Source organism: Oncorhynchus mykiss, chromosome 17 (assembly GCF_013265735.2).
Source record: "Oncorhynchus mykiss isolate Arlee chromosome 17, USDA_OmykA_1.1, whole genome shotgun sequence".
Classification (NCBI taxonomy): Eukaryota; Metazoa; Chordata; class Actinopteri; order Salmoniformes; family Salmonidae; genus Oncorhynchus; species Oncorhynchus mykiss.
In genome coordinates this window covers 71,658,208-71,678,269 of record NC_048581.1, presented here as the reverse complement: position 1 = coordinate 71,678,269, position 20,062 = coordinate 71,658,208, and the positions used below count along the sequence as shown (strand labels likewise).

General features: G+C 41.3%; 1 protein-coding gene and 1 long non-coding RNA gene across 2 annotated transcripts; one reads left to right on the top strand and one right to left on the bottom strand.

Annotated features, from left to right (window-relative positions):
- Window positions 1-253: 253 nt before the first annotated feature.
- kbtbd8 (kelch repeat and BTB (POZ) domain containing 8) lies at window positions 254-7,615 on the bottom strand. The gene is made up of 5 exons (XM_021569629.2): window positions 7,319-7,615; window positions 5,994-6,201; window positions 5,402-5,708; window positions 4,344-5,154; window positions 254-3,745 (listed from the first exon to the last, which is right to left on the bottom strand). Exons 1-5 carry the CDS (start codon window positions 7,332-7,334, stop codon window positions 3,282-3,284), a joined length of 1,806 nt encoding a protein of 601 aa, XP_021425304.1. The 5' UTR covers window positions 7,335-7,615; the 3' UTR covers window positions 254-3,281.
- Window positions 7,616-9,465: 1,850 nt separating this feature from the next.
- On the top strand, window positions 9,466-19,031 carry LOC118940489. The gene is made up of 3 exons (XR_005037060.1): window positions 9,466-9,602; window positions 13,822-13,954; window positions 18,527-19,031. It is a non-coding gene; the product is annotated as an uncharacterized LOC118940489 (long non-coding RNA).
- Window positions 19,032-20,062: the final 1,031 nt, after the last annotated feature.

Genomic DNA, 20,062 nt, shown 5'->3' with positions numbered 1-20,062 from the left:
TTAACTAGGTCTATTTGTTCCAAAAGTTGCAACCTTGTAACTAACTGGTGATGGGTATCATGTCTCACAACATGTTACATGAATGTGATCTAGGTTAGCCTACTTTCAAAAATAGCTATATATGTACAAACATACATAATATATACACACACATATGCATAACACACACGGAGTATAGGCTACAAGGGGAATAAAAGGTTAGAAAACATTCATATAGCACCAAATAATCATATGGCAATAAAAAAAAAGTCACTATGGTTTCACTTGTCATTTTATTCTCAAATTATGTGCAATGTGAATTTCACAGTTGAGCTCAACCACCACTATTCCCCAAACTACACAGACAAAGCAGCAAACAAAAAGAAAAGCAGTAAGATTCTACTGGTAGTAGCCATCCATGCAGGATGCATACATACAGGGCTTGAATGAGCTTGGGCATGGCCACACAAGGCCAACTATATCTTTTGCACAAAAAGCACATTGACTGGCTGATTCGTTGTACACTTGAAGTATTTCACAAAACTGATGTGTTGGAGATAATGTAACATTGGAGTTACAGATCTGCTTATTGTGAAGTTCTGGTAAAGCAAAACTACTGAGAATATTTACATTAATCACTCTACTATAACTAAACATAGAAAATGGAAAAATAGCCATTGAAAATAACATTTCTACTTTTCAAGTTATAAAAGAAAAAAAGTTGTAAAAAACTGTGCAAGTACAGCAAACGTATATTACACATGAAACAAGATATTTAAATACAGTACTGTTTATCAATAGAAATCCTGAGTTGTCCATTCCTGGTTCCCACGTGAGTTTTTAGGCATTTGAGGAAACCCCTTTTCTCCTTCCTCGCCCATGGAGGGCACTGCTCTGGCCAGATCAAACCAGTGCCAAGTGATGTGCAGTATTTTTCTTTACAAAAGTTCATGTCAGCAGCTACAAACAGAACCTTTTCATACTACTCTCCAGTTGAAATTCTGTGAAGACAGAACTGCATTTCCCAAGATTGCTTTGTGGTCAATGATATATTTTGGGGAAATGCTTGAAATATGAGATCAAATAAATGATCATATGTAGTGCAAAGATGATACAGGAACCTGCATGAGGAAATTGACGTCATTGAATTTGTTACAGTTCCATAGGGAACATCAGTCAATTGCTGTTACTTATTTAATATATACAAGATCATCAAAAAAGCAGCACCAATAGTTAGTTTCTCTCAATGTCATAGCATACAGATGGATTCATGTATAAAAGAAGCACTCTCTGTGGTAATGCTCTGTCCAGGTGGGTGCTGCTTGGTCAAGTTTGCAGTGACGGACCGTTGAAGAGTGATTCAGTGCAATGATAAATAAGACCTCGCCAGGCTAAAACACACAGGACTACTATCTGGATGCCCCCACCCACCCATAGGCACAATGACATCCCCCTTGGGATCTGGACTAAATTACACACCAACAATCTCTACTTTACTCCTCCTCTGACAACTACTGTACAGCAGCCAGCCACACAGGCAAATATTGAAACATTTCAACGAGCAAAGGTAAGTACCCAAATGAAGCTTGAAAACAAAATGTAATCCCCTTCAACTAGCGTAAACCTAAATGTAGGGCTGTGACGATACCAGCATTGCAATATTTTATCAATGGCAAAAATGAAAACACGAAGCAGACCACCCTCTTTGGCCCTTTAAAAACCTTCTGTATGTAAAATATTGTGCTATAGTTTGGAAAATAAATAAAGGTGACTCCGGCTAACATAATGAGGTCTGTTTCCAACATTATAACTGTTATCCTAAAGAAGTTAAATCTGCTTCATGTTTTGTTTCCTTGCCATAATAATAGCGAGTATCACAATACTGGTATCATCCCAGCCCTACCTAATTGTGTCAAAGTTTCCTTAGTTACAGCTAATTGAAACTTTATCAACTTTTCAGATGAAACAAAACAAGTTCTTAAATGCATTTTGGCATTTAAGAGGTAGGTTAACCCAAACACTTTTTAAAGCAGATTGTAATGAATACCAGACATGCTGAAAACCCCCCCAGAAAAGACTATTCTGCAGCGAGCTGCCCACACTTTGGCCAAATCAATGCATCAGCCTGAACCATGTCCCTTCATTCCTTATCTGACTTCTCTTAAGTTGCTATCAAAGCAAACTGTTGCCTGGTTCGAAATGTCGCACTTATCTTGGCCAACCACACATCTGACGCCCTGCTCGTTTCTCCAATGTGGAGAGTGAATCGTCTAACTTCTCTTAAGTTGTCTTGGCATGTGAAAGTCGTTGCAACAAAATGGATGCCAGTTCTAAGAGTCCATTGCATTAGTCTACGAATTCAAAAAGTATAAATCCAACTGCAACGAAGCCAAATAGCACATTGGTTAACAACTTAAGCCATCTCTTGAAAGCAAATTATTCATTTCATAAAATAGCATCATACCGATCACACATGGCAATAATACTAAATTGATCTAAATCACTAGCACACTTCATACACAACTAATAAACACTTCCACAAAGACGAACTTGCTGTAGGGAGCAATCAGCATTCAAATCAATACAAAAGTCAGACACAAAAATCCTCAATCTGAGCTAACAACCTACCAATGAGCAACACTGCTCATCTTACCCGTATGAATATATATATATAAAATTAATGATTTATATATATATATAGAATTTTCACTTTATGCTAACTAGAGGGTACTTCATCTGATCCATCAACTGCATGTCAATCAATTGTAAAATTTTTAACCTATATATGCTTTTAAGATTAAATGGAACAAAATGGCTCAACAACAAGCAAACATAATAATTGCACTTATAATTCATTGGACTGTAAAACAAGCACCAGGTTGGGTATTTGGTGCTGAGTGGAAGAAAAAAACACAAATACTGCAATCTTTTGAAAGCACCCCCATTTGATCGTGTTAAACCTTATATGTTAATGCTTTAAGACTAAACTCTTAACTGCCCTTGTGGTGCAAAACAGGACAGCATCAGGCACAAGACAAGCAGGACCTCACGCTCCCTCCTCCCGGAGGGGTTCAACCCAATAAATGTTTGTCACATACACCAGATAGGTCCAGTGAAATGTGACATTTACAGGGCCAGCCTTATCAATACAGCGCCGCTGGAGCAAATTAAGGTTAAGTGCCTTGCTCAAGGGCACAGAGATATTCACGTTGCCGGCTCTGGTATTTGAACCAGCAACCTTTCAGTTACTGGCCCAATGTTCTAACTGCTAGGCTACCTGCCACCCATTCCCCAAGGTCCTCTCAGAGCACTTTCTGAAGACACTGCGGGTACAGTTTGGCCACCACACATTCAAAATGGCGGCCCAGGTCCCAGAGGCGGTCAGGCGTCTCGTAGACTTTGGTCCAAGCATCCGCCTCGTCGTCATACTGGTAGAGGGAGTTCTTCCTGCTGGTACGGAACACGTGTTCCTCCACCATGACCTGCGTGGCTCGGACAAACAGGTGCAGCTTGCCCTGGAGGAGCAGGGCCTTGATGTAGGGGCTGGTGGCCTGGTCGAAGGGAAGGTCCCTCTTGCGGGCCCAGGTGTTCTGCTCGATGTCGTAGACCTCCATGGTGAAGGTGCGCTGGTGGTTCCTGCAGATGCCAGCGATGTAATAGATGCAGTTCTTGTGTAAGGCAACCAGACCCTGGCTCCGGGGTACACTCATTGGGGACAGGTGGCCCCAGTAGTCCTTGCGAGGGTCAAAACAGAAGAAGTACTCACCTGTTAAACAGAGAAGAGAAGCACCAGTGTTAAGACACATTTTGAAAAAAGAATGAACTGTAGCTTTGTATTTATTTAGTCTCCTACGCCTTCCAGCAGCATACCACCCTGCATCCCATGGCTGGCTTACCTCTGAAGCTAAGCATGGTTGGTCCATGGATGGGAGACCAGATGCTGCTGGAAGTGGTGTTTGAGGTCCAGTAGGACCTCAAACACCTCTCTGGTCTAAAAAAAGATCCCAATGCCCCAGGGAAGTGATAGGGGACATTGTGTAGGGTGCCGTCTTTCAGAATGGACATTAAAACGGGTGTCCTGACTCTGTGGTCACTAAAGATCCCATGGTACTTATCGTAAGAGCAGAGGTGGTAACCCTGTTGTCCTGGCTAAATTCCCAATCTGGCTCTCATACCATCATGGCTACCTAATCATCCCCAGCTTCCAATTGGCTCATTTATCTCCCCTGTAACTATTCCCCAGGTCGTTGCTGTAAATGAGAACGTGTTCTCAGTCAACTTACATGGAAAAATAAAATACCTCTCCTGAATCTTTTTCCCACTGCATTTCAAGATCCCATAGTCGCTCCACTATCCCGACTCACCTTGGAGGATGTAGATGTGGTCTCTGTACTCCACAGCGCTGTGGAACTCCATGGCGACAGGCATGGGGCTGACGGCAGTCCAGCAGTTATCCCTGGCATCGTAGCACTCCACTGACTTCAGTGCATTCCTTCCGTCCCCTTCGTACACACGGCCCCCCAGGGCGTACAGCTTCCCACAGCAGTGGACCAGCCTGCAGCCGATCCGGGCCCGTAGCATGGGCGAACGCGCCAGCCAACGGTTCCCTGCATGCTCGTATTGCCAGAAGTCGCTCTCCGCCCTGTGGTCGATGGACACCTCGCTGTTGCTAGGGCGGTAGCCCCCAGCGATGAAGATGTCGTTCTCCGATGACACCAGGATGCCCACCTCCCGCAGGTCATTGGGGGGCTTGCAGAGCTTGAACACTTTCCCAGCAGCAGTGTCCAGGCAAGGCACGGTCTGCTTCTTCATTGAGTGTTTGTGTGCCGCATCAAAGCAGATGACCATCTCGGAGGCGGTCATGCCCAGGCGCTGAGAGCAGCCGTTGAGACGTGCCTTGGTTTCGGCAGGTTCCCTGGACAGAGAGAGGGCGCAGGCGAAAGGGGCCGGGATGCGGCTGAGAAAAGAGTCATCCAGGAGGGGCAGTCGGATGCATTGAGAAAACACCTCAGCCAGGTGGGTCTCCCTGCGAGGGCTGTCGTGCTCCAACCAGCGCACAATGCTCTCATACACATGCTCTTCCTTCTCCACGTTCAGGTCATCGTTGTTCAGGATGCTCACCAGCTGCTCCTTGGTGAGCTGGAGGAACTCCTGCTCCCGTGCCACACACAGGAACTACAACACAGCACCGCATGTTACATTTCATCTGTCACAGCATGCTCAACTAACAGACGCAGACCTGGGATACTTATCTAAATCTTATTTAGTGTGTCATCTACCATATGTACTTCAATGTGCTCCCATATTACTGTAGTTATAAGGCCATATTAACAACAGATCCATACATTAATCCTTCCCAAAAGGCGAGCAAAGTGAAGCATAACAGTGGAACAGAACAGCTTGTTCTTAGAATAAAACCCACCTTCTTGCGTATGTAGTCCTGGGAGCGCTCCCTCAGCAACTGGTGGCCGTAGGCGTCTGCGAACATGTAGACCCCGGTGCAGTTCTGGGGGTCCAGACGACTGATCATGAACAGGGCACACTGGTCCTGCAGGGCTGGGATCTGGAAGATGCTGGCTGCCGTGAACAGGGCCTGGACATTGGACTCGGACAGCATGACTCTGGACGTGTAGGCATAGTCCAGGACCTGGTGCATGGACTCAGACTCAACCCCGATGAGCCGCACCTCCCTCTGGCTGCTCTCTGTAAGGCCACTGGTGAACATGGACCTGGTAGGAAGAGGAGGAAACAGAAAATGCATAACAGTTTGAAAGGTGTTGCAGCATATTTTGGGCTCTTGCCTACTCCATTGCTGTCATTGACATGACAATAAGTTACAGAGTTGGCATGATGGCGCAAACAAACTGGCACTCAGGCTAGTCGCGGTATTTGTTATCATATAAAGGTTTGACCCTTCAAAAACTCAGCATAGCTAATACATTTCCCTCAACTCAAAGTGATATCCCAAATGTAAAAGACTAAAAGCAAGCAAATGCCTCACATATCTGACCTACCTAAAGTAAGGGCTGATTGCTGCAAGGACATTTCGGTGACATGGAAATGTCTTGCCATGGTCCACCTCAACGACAATGTCTGTGAGCTGTGCTTCATCATACAAGGCTTTGAGCTGCTGGAGGATGTTACAGGCATGAACGGCATCAACCCCACTGTAGGTTGTGTTCGCAGGAGTCACATTCTGTACTTGTAACAGCTTGCCTACGTCTATGGAACAAACATGAAAGAGACAACATGCCTTTTAAAAATGATGGATTAAACAACACTGACATACGAGAGTCACAAACAAAAGGCTACAGATCAGATGTTAAAATTATGTTGGTACTAAATAAGATTACTTAACGTTAGTGGCATCATTAGCTAGCTATATGCAGCACAATTGAGTCAAGTGTACTTTATAGAGTGGAGAACAAATACTCTTGCTACAACGTGGAGATTAGTAGCATGAATCTATTACTGAACTAAAATTACTTTTCGATACCTTGTTTGTAGTGCTAACGTTACCAGTGTACCATGGAAATTCCCCACCCAGTTCAACTTGTGTGCTCGAGTTAACTTAATGACAGAACAAAGACCCGTCTAAAACAACGAGGCTTTCACAAGCCAGCTAGCTCTGCGGATTAGAAACTCAGTTGCATAGTACCAGAGCAAGTCATCCGCGGCATTATTAGCCGGCTAAAGCAGCTAGAAAGCAATCTTTTAGCCCTTAAACCAGTCAAAACGGTCACTAAAACCACCTAACGGATAGTCACGAATCTAATTTGATCGTTAAGGATATCGTGCTGATGATGTTGAAATGGAGCTAGCCAGTTAACTGGCTATCCAAGTAAACTGGCCAACCACCGTTAATTGTTCGTCAGGATGAGACGTGGTTATGTTAAGTACTGTAGATAACTGGACATATCTACTTTTCTGTTGGCTAACTATAGTAGCGGTAGATATTAACTAGTCAACTATCTAACTACACACTTTGACAACTATTAATAAAAGCTAAGATAGCTACGAACAGGTTGACAGTCTTAGCCACGACTGTCATTTGCATACAAAGACATGCAATTGTTTAGACTCGGCTGTACTAGCTAGCCATCTATCTGATCGAATTAGCTAAGGTTATAGCAATGCTAACAATGCTAACAGCTAGCACACATTTTAAAGAAGCCATTCGCTTACAGCTTCACTTGTAGCTAAAACAAAAGAGAAGTCATTGTCTATTACTTTTGTCAGAGTGTAATCTCGGTTATATATCCTTCAGTATGAATTATGGAACTTTAAAATGCGTTAAATAAGTTTGAATCGTCAACACAAACAATCAAGAAACGCTAACCTCCACTGGCAGCCATTCTCCCCCAGTCTTTCTCAAACTGGTCTACAAGCTCAATGCTGTTAAGGCTAGAAGGGATACAGCTTTTGTTAGATTATACTTTTCGTACTAACAGGTTAAGATAATTTACGCAGCATGTTATGATAATTAACGTAGGATAATTATGTTATGGGAAGGGTTAGCTAAAACGCAAAACATTTCAACTTTTGACGTTAATTTGATAAAAGCTGAATCCCTTCTAGCCAAAATCGTCTCAAAGCAGACCGTGAAACGTCACTACTGTGAGCCCCGGAAACAGACGACAGCCAATCGCAAAAGAGAGCAAGCCAATAAAATTATTTTGGGTAAAGAGAAAGCAAAATAAAATATCAAAGCAACCTTTCAAAAATGGATGATCAATTTATTGTCTCATTTTGACATAGCCCACAAGGTTCCGCAAAAAGGTAAATGTGAGTTACTGGTACTAATTGATTGTCTAAGTGAAAAATACGTTTTCTCCAATCAAAAGATAGACTATTGCATTGTATTTTCAAAGACATTTTGATACATTGAATGTATCCTACAAAACACAGGAAAAAGGAAAAGCTATATGCTTTTCATCTATATGTTATTTTCACAGTAAAATTAGATTTTATATAAATATAATAAATACACCATAGAGATATATATATATATATATATACCCAGAGCATTTTATTTAGGAGAGAGAATGTTTTTGTAATGTTACCCAGATTTTACCCAGTTTGAGTGTCCAGCTTGCCATTAGTTAGGGGAACATTTTATTTATGTTAGCAAAACCTCCTGAAAACCTATTTAGCATGTTTTGCCATTAGTGTTAGGAGAGCATTCCCTAAATGTCTAATAGAATTTACCCAGAACGTGGATATCCAATATTAATGTTCTAGACACGCGTGGGAATGTTGCAAGAATATTCATGTGTCCAGTTTTCTAAGGGTTAGGAAAATATTCCATTAATTTCCCAACAAACATACACAGAACATGGTTGTCATGTTCTTAGAATAATAGATAATAGACATTTCTGTGTGTCACCTGATGGTCCCAAAGAAAAATTTTCAACAACAACAAAAAAGTTTTCATTACACACCATGCCTTGTTACTGTTTCCGAGCCCATCAAAGCCCGACTGGTGAACCACTGATCCATTTACAGCGCTTTCTGTTGGCAAGATTATGGACAAGCACATACACACGTACACACACACACACACATATTTGACACACTTTGACTACATGAAGATGATGGAGAAATGCTCAACCACATAGAATCAATAAATACTGATATTTTCATGAGAGGTAGCGGACATGTGGTAATAATATGTGCTCAAGGGCTAATCCTACAGATTCCCGTCTTTCAATGAGAAACCAATTTTAATTAGATCAGTTAGGGGTGTTGTAACTGTTGCTAAATAATTACATTAACATACAGTATATTGCTAAGAATGTGAGAGTAGTGTGTCTCCCCTAGCAGATCTTGAACCCAGGCCACCAGCACCAAGCACCAATGACCTAACCATGGTCCCAATAAGGGACCCCATACTCAACTGGTGGACTGCGGTCTGGATCTGGACCCAGAACTAGGTCAATACTACAAACGGTGTCCCAACAATTTATTTATTTAATAAAACATTTGAATCGGTCGGGCTTCGACCCCTGGTATCATATAAAAACACATAAGACAAAATGAGCCGAATTGCAGGAAATACGCTTTAAAATAGCAAAAAATACATATCTGCCTCATGCAAAATGTGTAGAATTGCGGGAAATTGACTTTAAAGCTTCTAAATGCTCAACAGGGGTGTGAACAGTTTGGGGTCGCATGGGTTGCGAGGTATCCTTTACCTACGCACATTGACTCGGTACCGGTACCCCGTGTACAGTATATAGCCTCATTATTGCTATTTTATTGTGTTACTTTTTTACAACTTTTGTTTATTTAGTAAATATTTTCTTAACTCTCATTTTCTTAAAACTGCATTGTAGGTTTGGCTTGTCACCTAAAACACTCAAAAACTTTTACAGATGCACAATTGAGAGCATCCTGTCGGGCTGTATCACCGCATGGTACGACAACTGCACCGCCCTCAACTGCAAAGCTCTCCAGAGGGTGGTGCAGTCTGCACAACACATCACCGGGGGCAAACTACCCGCCCTCCAGGACACCTACAGCACCCAATGTCACAGGAAGGCCAAAAATATCCTCAAGGACATCAACCACCTGAGCCACAGCCTGTTCACCCCATTGCCATCCAGAAGGAGAGATCAGTACAGGTACATCAAATCTATCTCAAGGCCATCAGACTGTTAAACAGCCATCACTAGCAAAGAGAGGCTGCCACCTACATACAGACTCAAATCATTGGCCACTTTAATAAATTGATCTCAAGTCACTTTAAATAATGCCACTTTAATAATGTTCACATATCTTGCATTACTCATCTCATAAATATATTTTTTTAATTTAACTAGGCAAGTCAGTTAAGAACAAACTCTGATTTACAATGACGGCTACGGCAGATTTTTATCTTGTCAGTTTAGGGATTCAATCCAGCAACCTTTCGGTTACTGGCCCAACACTCTAACCACTAGGCTACCTGCCGCAGTATGCATATACTGTACCTTATACCATCTATTGCATCTTGCCTATGCCGCTCGGTCATCGCTAATCCATATATTTATATGTACATATTCTTATTCCAACCCTTTAGATTTGTGTGTATTAAGTAGTTGTTGGGGAATTGTTAGATTACTTGTTAGATATTACTGCACCGTCGGAACTAGAAGCACAAGCATTTTGTTAAACTCGCATTAACATCTGTTAACCATCTGTATGTGACCAATAACATTTGATTTGATTTGGTTAAGGGTTTGTAAGTAAGCATTTCATGGTAAGTTGTATTCGGTGCATGTGACAAATAAGATTTGATTTGATTTGAGTTGGGCATTTGTTACTATGCCGATAAATGACAATATCCATCTGGACCTTTGTCACCTAGGAAATTGGTGTGACTGGACCTTCTCAAATAGTATTTGAGTGCCCCTGCCCTAGGGCACGCATGTGCTTATTGAGCCAGTATAGTTAGGCCATGTCCGTAAACAAATCCTAACCCCTTCTCCCTAGACACTTAATCTGAAACAACTGGATAGGTGTAAGCAATAGGGTGAATGCAAATCTCAGGTCTGTCAAAAGTACACTCAAGAAAAACTATTTTATTGATCATAGTGATTCAGGACTGGAGTAACATTGAAACAGGGTTATATACCCCACCAATATTAGACAACTATACAAAAAGCCAGAAAATTGCTGAAATAAGTCAATCAAATCAACAATGAGAGAACAGTCAGATTAACTGATAAATGACACAGACATGGTGGCATAGGAAGAAGATCGGAATGCCGTGAACAAAGAGATTTTGAGTTAAACTCCCAAGGGAGGACATGTTGAACAATAACTACTGTATAAATGAACATGCACAATGTCATCATGTATGTTAAAGTGTGTCAAATATGTAAATTGCAAAAACACTGTATGTTAAAAGCATTGTGTGAAATCCCTAATCTTGCCAACAAACAAAGAGCTTTGAATGGATCAGTGGTTCACCAATCAGAGCCTTGATGGGCTCGACCACAGGAACAAGGGGTGATGTGTAATGATGAAACACTCTGATTAGGCTACTTTCCTCCAGTGTGGATTCTCACCCACATTTTATAATTAGATAATGTATAATTTACAGAGATGGGTAGAGTACAGAAAATATGTACTTCAGTAAAAGTACTATTATTTAGATTGTAATTTACTCAAGTAAAAGTATGCCTCTTAAGAAACTATTCAAGTAAGAGTAAAACGTATCCAGTCAGAAAACTATTTAAGTACTAGTTAAACATTTTGTTTGGTAATTTCATTTTACACCTCATGGCAAACTGTGACAGCGACAACAAATTAGTGCAATTTATTTGACATGAATTTATTAATTAAGCCTTCCAGCACCATAGTGGAGATGTCTTCCAGCACAGGTAGTTTACAATGAAGACTGATGTCAAACAAAGTTTGTAGTCTGGACAGTTTCAATTAAGGTCTTATTCACAGTTCACTTAATATCTATCAATGTGCTCAATTTCATAAAAAGGTCAACGGTACTCGAATTTTACAATTTGTATAGCATTAATGACAATTAATTTTACAAGTAAATGTGATGGTGAATGCGTACTAAAAAGATTTGCTCCAAGTGTGATGTTCAAATTTTCATTCAGAATGAAATATCAAGGTTGATCAGTCAAACAACAATCAATATCTAAATGTTACTATCAATCATGTTAATAGTATGCAAATCAGACACATTTCAGTATGGTATAAAATACATTTTCTACATCAATTCTCCTAACCTGCTATTAAAAGAACAATTTTGACAAAAGCTGTATCCCTTCTAGACAAAAAGGGATTTACCCTCCATCCTCCTTCTCTTCCAAACCTCTCCTTTCCACCTTGAAGGGTGTTTTGTTTTCTGTGCTGGCACATTCTCATTCCCCTCTGTTGTGCCACTACAAGTTGTAAATAAAAAGACAAACACACAAACATTTTTGATTTCTAGTATATGGTCTACAAAAAGCTGACTAGGATGATAAACCCTCTGTATGGTAGATGTGCTTATGACATTTAGACACACACACACAGAGTGAGAGAGAGCAGTAGAGTGGGAGGATGCTTCGCTGGACTGACCCAGCTCATGTTAGCTAGCTACATATTTGACACTGCAGCTAGTTAGCTAAGGGACAGATAAAAATGTACTGGGCAGGGGTTTGCTTTGGGGCAGGGGTTTGTTTTGGGGCAGGGGTTTGCTGTGGGGAGGGTTGTGTTTTTTTAATGGGGGTAGTGTGTTTTCTCCCTTGTTTACATTAGCTCTTTTGCAGGTTTAACTATAGAATTTCTTCCATGCTAGCCACATTTCCTCATCTGCTTGCATGCACCTCCCCCATATCAAGGTGTTTTGGTACTTCCCTTATGCACTACGCTTTTCCATGTGCTAACTTTTATTATAAACTGGGTGGTTTGATCCCTGAATGCTGATTGGCTGACAGCCAAGGTATATCAGACCGTATACCACGGGTATGACGAAACATGCATTTATGCTGCTCTATTTACGTTGTTAACCAGTTAAAAATAGCAATAAGGCACCTCAGGGGTTTGTGATATATGGCCAATATACCACGGGTAAGAGCTGTTCTCAGGCACGATGCAACGCGGAGAGGTGAGGTGCATCATTGCATATGAAAGAACAGTGAAGACATGAAACAATCAGCTCAAAAGCTCTCCTATTGATCTTGTTTAGGGATAATACAATTAACCTACCTAGACTATAGTACCCTACAACACCACAATGCAACAAATACTTGGATTATTGTTTTCAAGTGGGTACAAAATTCTACTCTAGGCTGCAGTGAAAACATCATTGGAATAACTGTGCAAAAGTCCTGTGATTTGACTGTTTCATTCCATTTGGATCCATTGTGGGTTTCCTCTGGACAGTTTAGAAAGACACAGTAGCAGGCCAGTCTGGCTGTATTTTTACTTCTGATACTGAGATGCTCTGTCTGTTGCAGATCATCATTCTCCCAAGTAGTCCAATAATAATGTTGCCACATACTGTATGCTCCTGACAGGCCCAATTATTTAGAAAAGTTTAACGCAAGCTCTGTCTCCAATCCAAGTGGCTATTTCTCTCGCACCTATAACCTGATGCTTCAATATATCAAAAATATTTGTCATTTAACTTTTAGAATGTATAACCTTTTATATGTGGCATAAACACAACCAGTCAACATTTTAATCTGATTAGGCTACTTCAAAGTCTCCTGTAGGCATGTGCACATTTGTCAAAAATTTAATCATAGCATCCTCAAAATGGCTTGACATTAACCAGGTTTCCATCCAACCTTTTTATGCGAGGAAAGTACATGTCAGATAAAACATGTCACGACGTCATGGGAAAGCTTGCAGTTTATTAGGCTACAGATTAAATCAATTATGATGAACTTCACAGGGTGGTGAAAGTGCATGGTGATGCGCTTGATGCTTATTTTAATACATATCAAGGGTTTTATTCTGGAGACATGATGATCGATGCTTGGCTGCCATTTGACAAATAATAAATAATCTCACTTTTGTGTATAATAATCTCATCTGTGAGCTGTTGGCTAGAGCGCACATGCCAATACCATAGAGGGCACATTCACTACACCTACACAATGTTTTTGTGACAAAACCATCAGTAGCCCTACAGTGGAAAATGTTACGGAAACCCATTTTCTTTGTATTTTTATTCAGTACATGGGAATTTACCCCACAAAGTTATTTTGATGTGCCCTACGTATTTACTCACAGACTTTAATTAGCAACAACTCAATTTGGTGGAAACACAAATGTGATGGGAAAATGTGCATATTGTTTTCATGCAGATTTGAGAATATTCCCATGAAAATCTGTCCCCAACAGGATGGAAACCCAGCTATTGACACCCTAAAGACTCTGGCAGCTGCTCTAGTCCAGTGTCACTTTGACTATGTCTGCACATGGTTCACCAGCAGCCCCAAACATCTGAAGAATAAACTACCAGCCAAACAAGCTTGTAAGAATTATATTCAAACTCGCCCCTCATACTCGTCTGGGGGTTGAGCATTGCTGTACCTCTGTAATGTGTCTGTACCTCTGTAATGGGTCTGTATCTATGTAATGTGTCTGTATCTCTGTAATGTGTCTGTATCTCTCTAATGTCTCTGTATCTATGTAATGTATCTCTCTAATGTCTCTGTATCTATGTAATGTATCTACGGTGGGGAGAACAAGTACAGTGGGGCAAAAAATAATTTAGTCAGCCACCAATTGTGCAAGTTCTCCCACTTAAAAAGATGAGAGAGGCCTGTAATTTTCATCATAGGTACACTTAAACTATGACAGACAAAATGAGTAAAAAAATCCAGAAAATAACATTGTAGGATTTTTTATGAATTTATTTGCTAATTATGGTGGAAAATAAGTATTTGGTCACCTATAAACAAGCAAGATTTCTGGCTCTCACAGACCTGTAACTTCTTCTTTAAGAGGCTCCTCTGTCCTCCACTCGTTACCTGTATTAATGGCACCTGTTTGAACTTGTTATCAGTATAAAAGACACCTGTCCACAACCTCAAACAGTCACACTCCAAACTCCACTATGGCCAAGACCAAAGATCTGTCAAAGGACACCAGAAACAAAATTGTAGACCTGCACCAGGCTGGGAAGACTGAATCAGCAATAGGTAAGCAGCTTGGTTTGAAGAAATCAACTGTGGGAGCAATTATTAGGACATGGAAGACATACAAGACCACTGATAATCTCCCTCGATCTGGGGCTCCACGCAAGATCTCACCCCGTGGGGTCAAAATGATCACAAGAACGGTGAGCAAAAATCCCAGAACCACATGGGGGGGACCTAGTAAATGACCTGCACAGAGCTGGGACCAAAGTAACAAAGCCTACCATCAGTAACACACTACGCCGCCAGGGACTCAAATCCTGCAGTGCCAGACGTGTCCCCCTGCTTAAGCCAGTACATGTCCAGGCCCATCTGAAGTTTGCTAGAGAGCATTTGGATGATCCAGAAGAAGATTGGGAGAATGTCATATGGTCAGATGAAACCAAAATTGAACTTTTTGGTAAGAACTCAACTCGTCGTGTTTGGAGGACAAAGAATTCTGAGTTGGATCCAAAGAACACCATACCTACTGTGAAGCATGGGGGTGGAAACATCATGCTTTGGGGCTGTTTTTCTGCAAAGGGACCAGGATGACTGATCCATGTAAAGGAAAGAATGAATGGGGCCATGTATCGTGAGATTTTGAGTGAAAACCTACTTCCATCAGCAAGGGCATTGAAGATGAAACGTGGCTGGGTCTTTCAGCATGACAATGATCCCAAACACACCACCCGGGCAACGAAGGAGTGGCTTCGTAAGAAGCATTTCAAGGTCATGGAGTGGCCTAGCCAGTCTCCAGATCTCAACCCTATAGAAAATATTTGGAGGGAGTTGAAAGTCTGTGTTGCCCAGCAACAGCCCCAAAACATTACTCCTCTAGAGGAGATCTGCATGGAGGAATGGGCCAAAATACCAGCAACAGTGTGTGAAAACTTTGTGAAGACTTACAGAAAACGTTCGACATCTGTCATTGCCAACAAAGGGTATATAACAAAGTATTGAGATAAACTTTTGTTATTTACTTATTTTTCACCATAATTTGTAAATAAATTCATAAAAAAATCCTACAATGTGATTTTCTGGATTTCTTTTTCTCATTTTGTCTGTCATAGTTGAAGTGTACCTATGATGAAAATTACAGGCCTCTCTCATCTTTTTAAATGGGAGAACTTGCACAATTGGTGGCTGACTAAATACTTTTTGCCCCTCTGTATTTGATACACTGCTGATTTTGCAGGTTTTCCTACTTACAAAGCATGTAGAGGTCTGTAATGTTTATCATAGGTACACTTCAACTGTGAGAGACGGAATCTAAAACAAAAATCCAGAAAATCACATTGTATGATTTTTAAGTAATTCATTTGCATTTATTGCATGCAAGTAGGAAAACCTGCAAAATCGGCAGTGTATCAAATACTTGTTCTCCCCACTGTATGTAGTTGCATATCTCTTTATGTAAAAAATAGGGACAACAATGGAAATAAGTCCCTTTTACACATCTTTGTACTGTGTGGATATATATTTATTTTTACTGACAAATTAAATCAATCCATTTTGGTAGAACCCAAAATTGTTCTACCTGGAACCAAAAAGGCTTCTCCTATGGGGACAGCCGAAGAACCCTTTTGGAGCACTTTTTTATAAGAGTGTAGCTGATCATTGTCTCTGATTGTAGTTTAATGAAACAGGCAGGGAGAGTGAGGTCGACCATGGTTTGGTGAACCCTGAACCTTCTGGCCCATAGCACTGCGTGACATCGACTGTGCCACAAAAGCACGCTGAAGCGGTGAAGTCACTACTTATAAACATAGGGTCGCTACAGTTATTGTTATTTATGGTCGTAAACATTATTTTTAGATAATTCTATGAGGGAAAGGGTGTGCAATTTATTTTACAGTACTAGGTAGGGTCTTGTGAAAATATTTTTTTATGTTGAGGAGGGGGGTGGATTTATTTTTTATGACACCTTGAGTTGGACCAGTTCCCCAGTCAATTTTGAACTGTCCCTAATGTTAGCTATTGCCACACATATCTGATGAATCACTCTTTATTCCTATGACAAGGTGGCTAGTTATCCAACAAGCACATATCATATGGGGAGCTAAAAACAGGAGATGAAACTTTGTCTGTAAGATTCAGGGTTAGCCAAAGCTAACCATCTAGCTAGTTAGCTACCTAGACATTTGATTTCCTCTCGCCCTCAAAACACGACTTCAACAGCAGAATTATATCTGAGATATAGATATTTTACTCCAGAAATACACAACATTACCAAAAGTATGTGGACAACTGCTTGGCGAATATCTCATTCCAAAATTCCATTCAGCCGCAAGAGTATTAGTGAGGTCGGACACTGATGTTGAGCAATTACGCAGTCAGCGTTTCAATTCACCCAAAAGGTCTTCGATGGAGTTGGAGTCAGGGCTCTGTGCAGGCCAGTCAACTTCTTCCACAACGATCTCAACAAACAATTTCTGCATTGTCATGCTGAAACAGGAATGGGCCTCGCCCAAACTTTTGCCACAAAGTTGGAAGCACAGAATCGTCTAGACTGTCATTGTATGCTGTAGCGTTAAGATTTTCTTTCACTGGAACTAAAGGGCCTAGCTCGATCCATGAAAAAAAGCCCCAGAGCATTATTCTTCCTCCACCAAACTTTACATTTGGCACTATGCATTGGGGCAGGTAGCGTTCTCCTGGCATCCGCCAAATCCAGATTCGTCCGTCGGACTGACAGATGTTGAAGCATGATTCCAGAAAACGCATTTCCACTGCTCCAGACTCCGATGGGGGTGAGCTTTACACCACTCCAGCCGATGCTTGGCATTGCGCATGGTGATCTTAGGCTTGTGTGCGGCTGCTCGGCCATGGAAACCCATTTCATGAAGCTCCCGACGAACAGTTCTTGTGCTGACGTTGTTTCCAGAGGCAGTTTGGAACTCAGTAGTGAGTGTTGTAACCGAAGACAGATGATTTTTACACCCTACGCACTTCAGCACTCGACGGTCCTGTTCTGTGCGCTTGTGTGACCTACTACTTTGCGGCTGAGCTGTTGTTGCTCCTAGACCTTTCCACTTCACAATAACAGCACTTACAGTTTACCGGGGTAGCTCTAGCAGGGCTGAAACTTTACGAACTGACTTGTTGGAAAGGTGGCATCCTACAGTTTGACAGTGCAAAGTTGAAAGTCACTGATCTCTTCAACAAGGCCACTCTACTTTGTCTATTGAGACTGCATGGCTGTGTGCTTGATTTTATCCACCTGTCAACAACGGGTGTTGCTGAAATAGCCGAGTCCACTAATTTGTAGGGGTGTCCAAATACTCTTGTGTAATCTGTTTTTTTTCCTATGCTAGTAAAGATACCATATCAAGCTTGTTTTCAACATTAGCGTTAGGGAATGCCCTTTCCGTAATTAATAAGAATGCATGAAAGGCAAAGAATTTCTATTTAAGCTCTCAATCACAATACATGTGCTGAGCGTGTGCTGTGGGCCTCTTGGCATTCAGCACATGAGGTGCCACCTGCAATCTAATGCTGTCAAGATAAACAGGGTAGTTGCTGTTATAAGCCATACAATTATCTTGTAATTTCCAAATGGTAATGCGGTGTGTCATTTAATCTATATTGCTCTTAATTAGAATATATATTCTGGCAGCATTATTAGATTAATTACATCAACATGCAAGAGGACATGATCTTTTAGTGGCTATAACAATTCACTGACACTGGCATATTTTTGGACATTTTTGGACATTTTATTCCTGTGTATAGGCAACATGTGCACTGACATTGGAGAAAAAAATGGTTTTGTCTGTATTGTTTGTTCTTTTTATCAATGCAGAACAGGACATGTTTCTAGTCCAGGCCAGTGATGGCTGTGTAGAACAACTTCCTGGCTGTTTTATTGACGCCTGACCTTTGTTCTGCTATTTTATGTGTTTTTTCTGCGACGATCTTTACAGAATGTTTCCACCATCACTTCCGATGACCGAAAAGAGCTCCTGGACATCAGAACAGCAATCACTAACCTGGATTTGGATGAAGATTTCTATCTCGACGAGTCGGCGGCGCAGACATACTGGTCACCCAGGACCAGGCCCTAATTCCCAACACTCTGAAGAGAAAGAGACAACAATATAGAGGCCGACATGTAGGAACCATGAAGAAACAATGGCGGCGAGTAAATAAACCGCTTCTACCCTCTTTTCTATTGGCGAATGTACAATCACTGGAGAACAAACGGGATGAGCTCCATTCGAGACTATCCTATCACCTATCACCTCTTCATTCAACGACTCAATCATGGACACTCTATCTGACAGTTGTGGCTACTTCGTGTGATGTACTGTTGTCTCTACCTTCTTGCCCTTTGTGCTGTTGTCCGTGCCATACAATGTTTGTACCATGTTTTGTACTGCTACCATGTTGTGCTGCTGCCATGTTGTGTTGCTACCATGTTGTTGTCATGTTGTGTTGATACCATGCTGTGTTTCATGTGTTGCTGCCATGCTATGTCGTTGTGTTAGGTCTCTCTTTATGTAGTGTTGTGATGTCTCTCTTGTCGTGATGTGTGTTTTGTCCAATTGTTTTTTTATCCCCGCAGGAGGCCTTTTGCCTTCTGGTAGGCCATCATTTTAAATAAGAATTTGTTTGTAACTGACTTGCCTAGTTAAATAAAGGTTAAATAAAAATAAATGAATATCAAAGGGACCTGTAAAACTGTAATATGCTTTGTTTCCCGGAAACACGGATAATATAAATGTATCTGTCTTTTTATGCATCAGCTGGGCAGAATGGCAGCGTCGGGTAAGCTCAAGGGGGGTGGTGTGTGTCTCTTTGTTAAAAACAGCTGGTGCGCAATCATTAATATTAAGGAGGTCTTGAGGTTTTGCTTGCCTGAGTTACAATACCCCATGGATAAGCTGTAGACCACACTATTTACCAAGAGAGTTTATGTAAATATTTTTTGTAGCTGTCTATTTACCACCACAAACTGATGCTGGTACTAAATCCGCACTCAACGAGTTGTATAGGGCCATAAGGAAACAAGAAAATGCTCATCCAGAGACAGCGCTCCTAGTGGCTGGTGATTTTAATGCAGGAAAACTGAAATACGTTTTACCTAATCTTCTACCATTTTGTCACCTGTGCAACTAGAGGCGAAAAAACTCTAAATCACCTTTACTCCACACACAGAGACTCATACAAAGCTCTCCCTTGTCCCCATTTGACAAATCTGACTATAACTCTATCCTCCTGATTCCCGCTTACAAGCAAAAACTCAAACAGGAAGTACCAGTGACGTGCTCAATATGGAAGCAGTCCGATGAAGCAGATGCTAAACTACAGGACAGTTTAGCTAGCACAGACTGGAATATGTTCCGGGACTCATCCGATGGTATTAAGGATTTTACCACATCAGTCATAGGCTTCATTAATAAGTGCACCGACGCCGCCGTCCCCACAGTGACCGTACATACATATCCCATCCAGAAGCC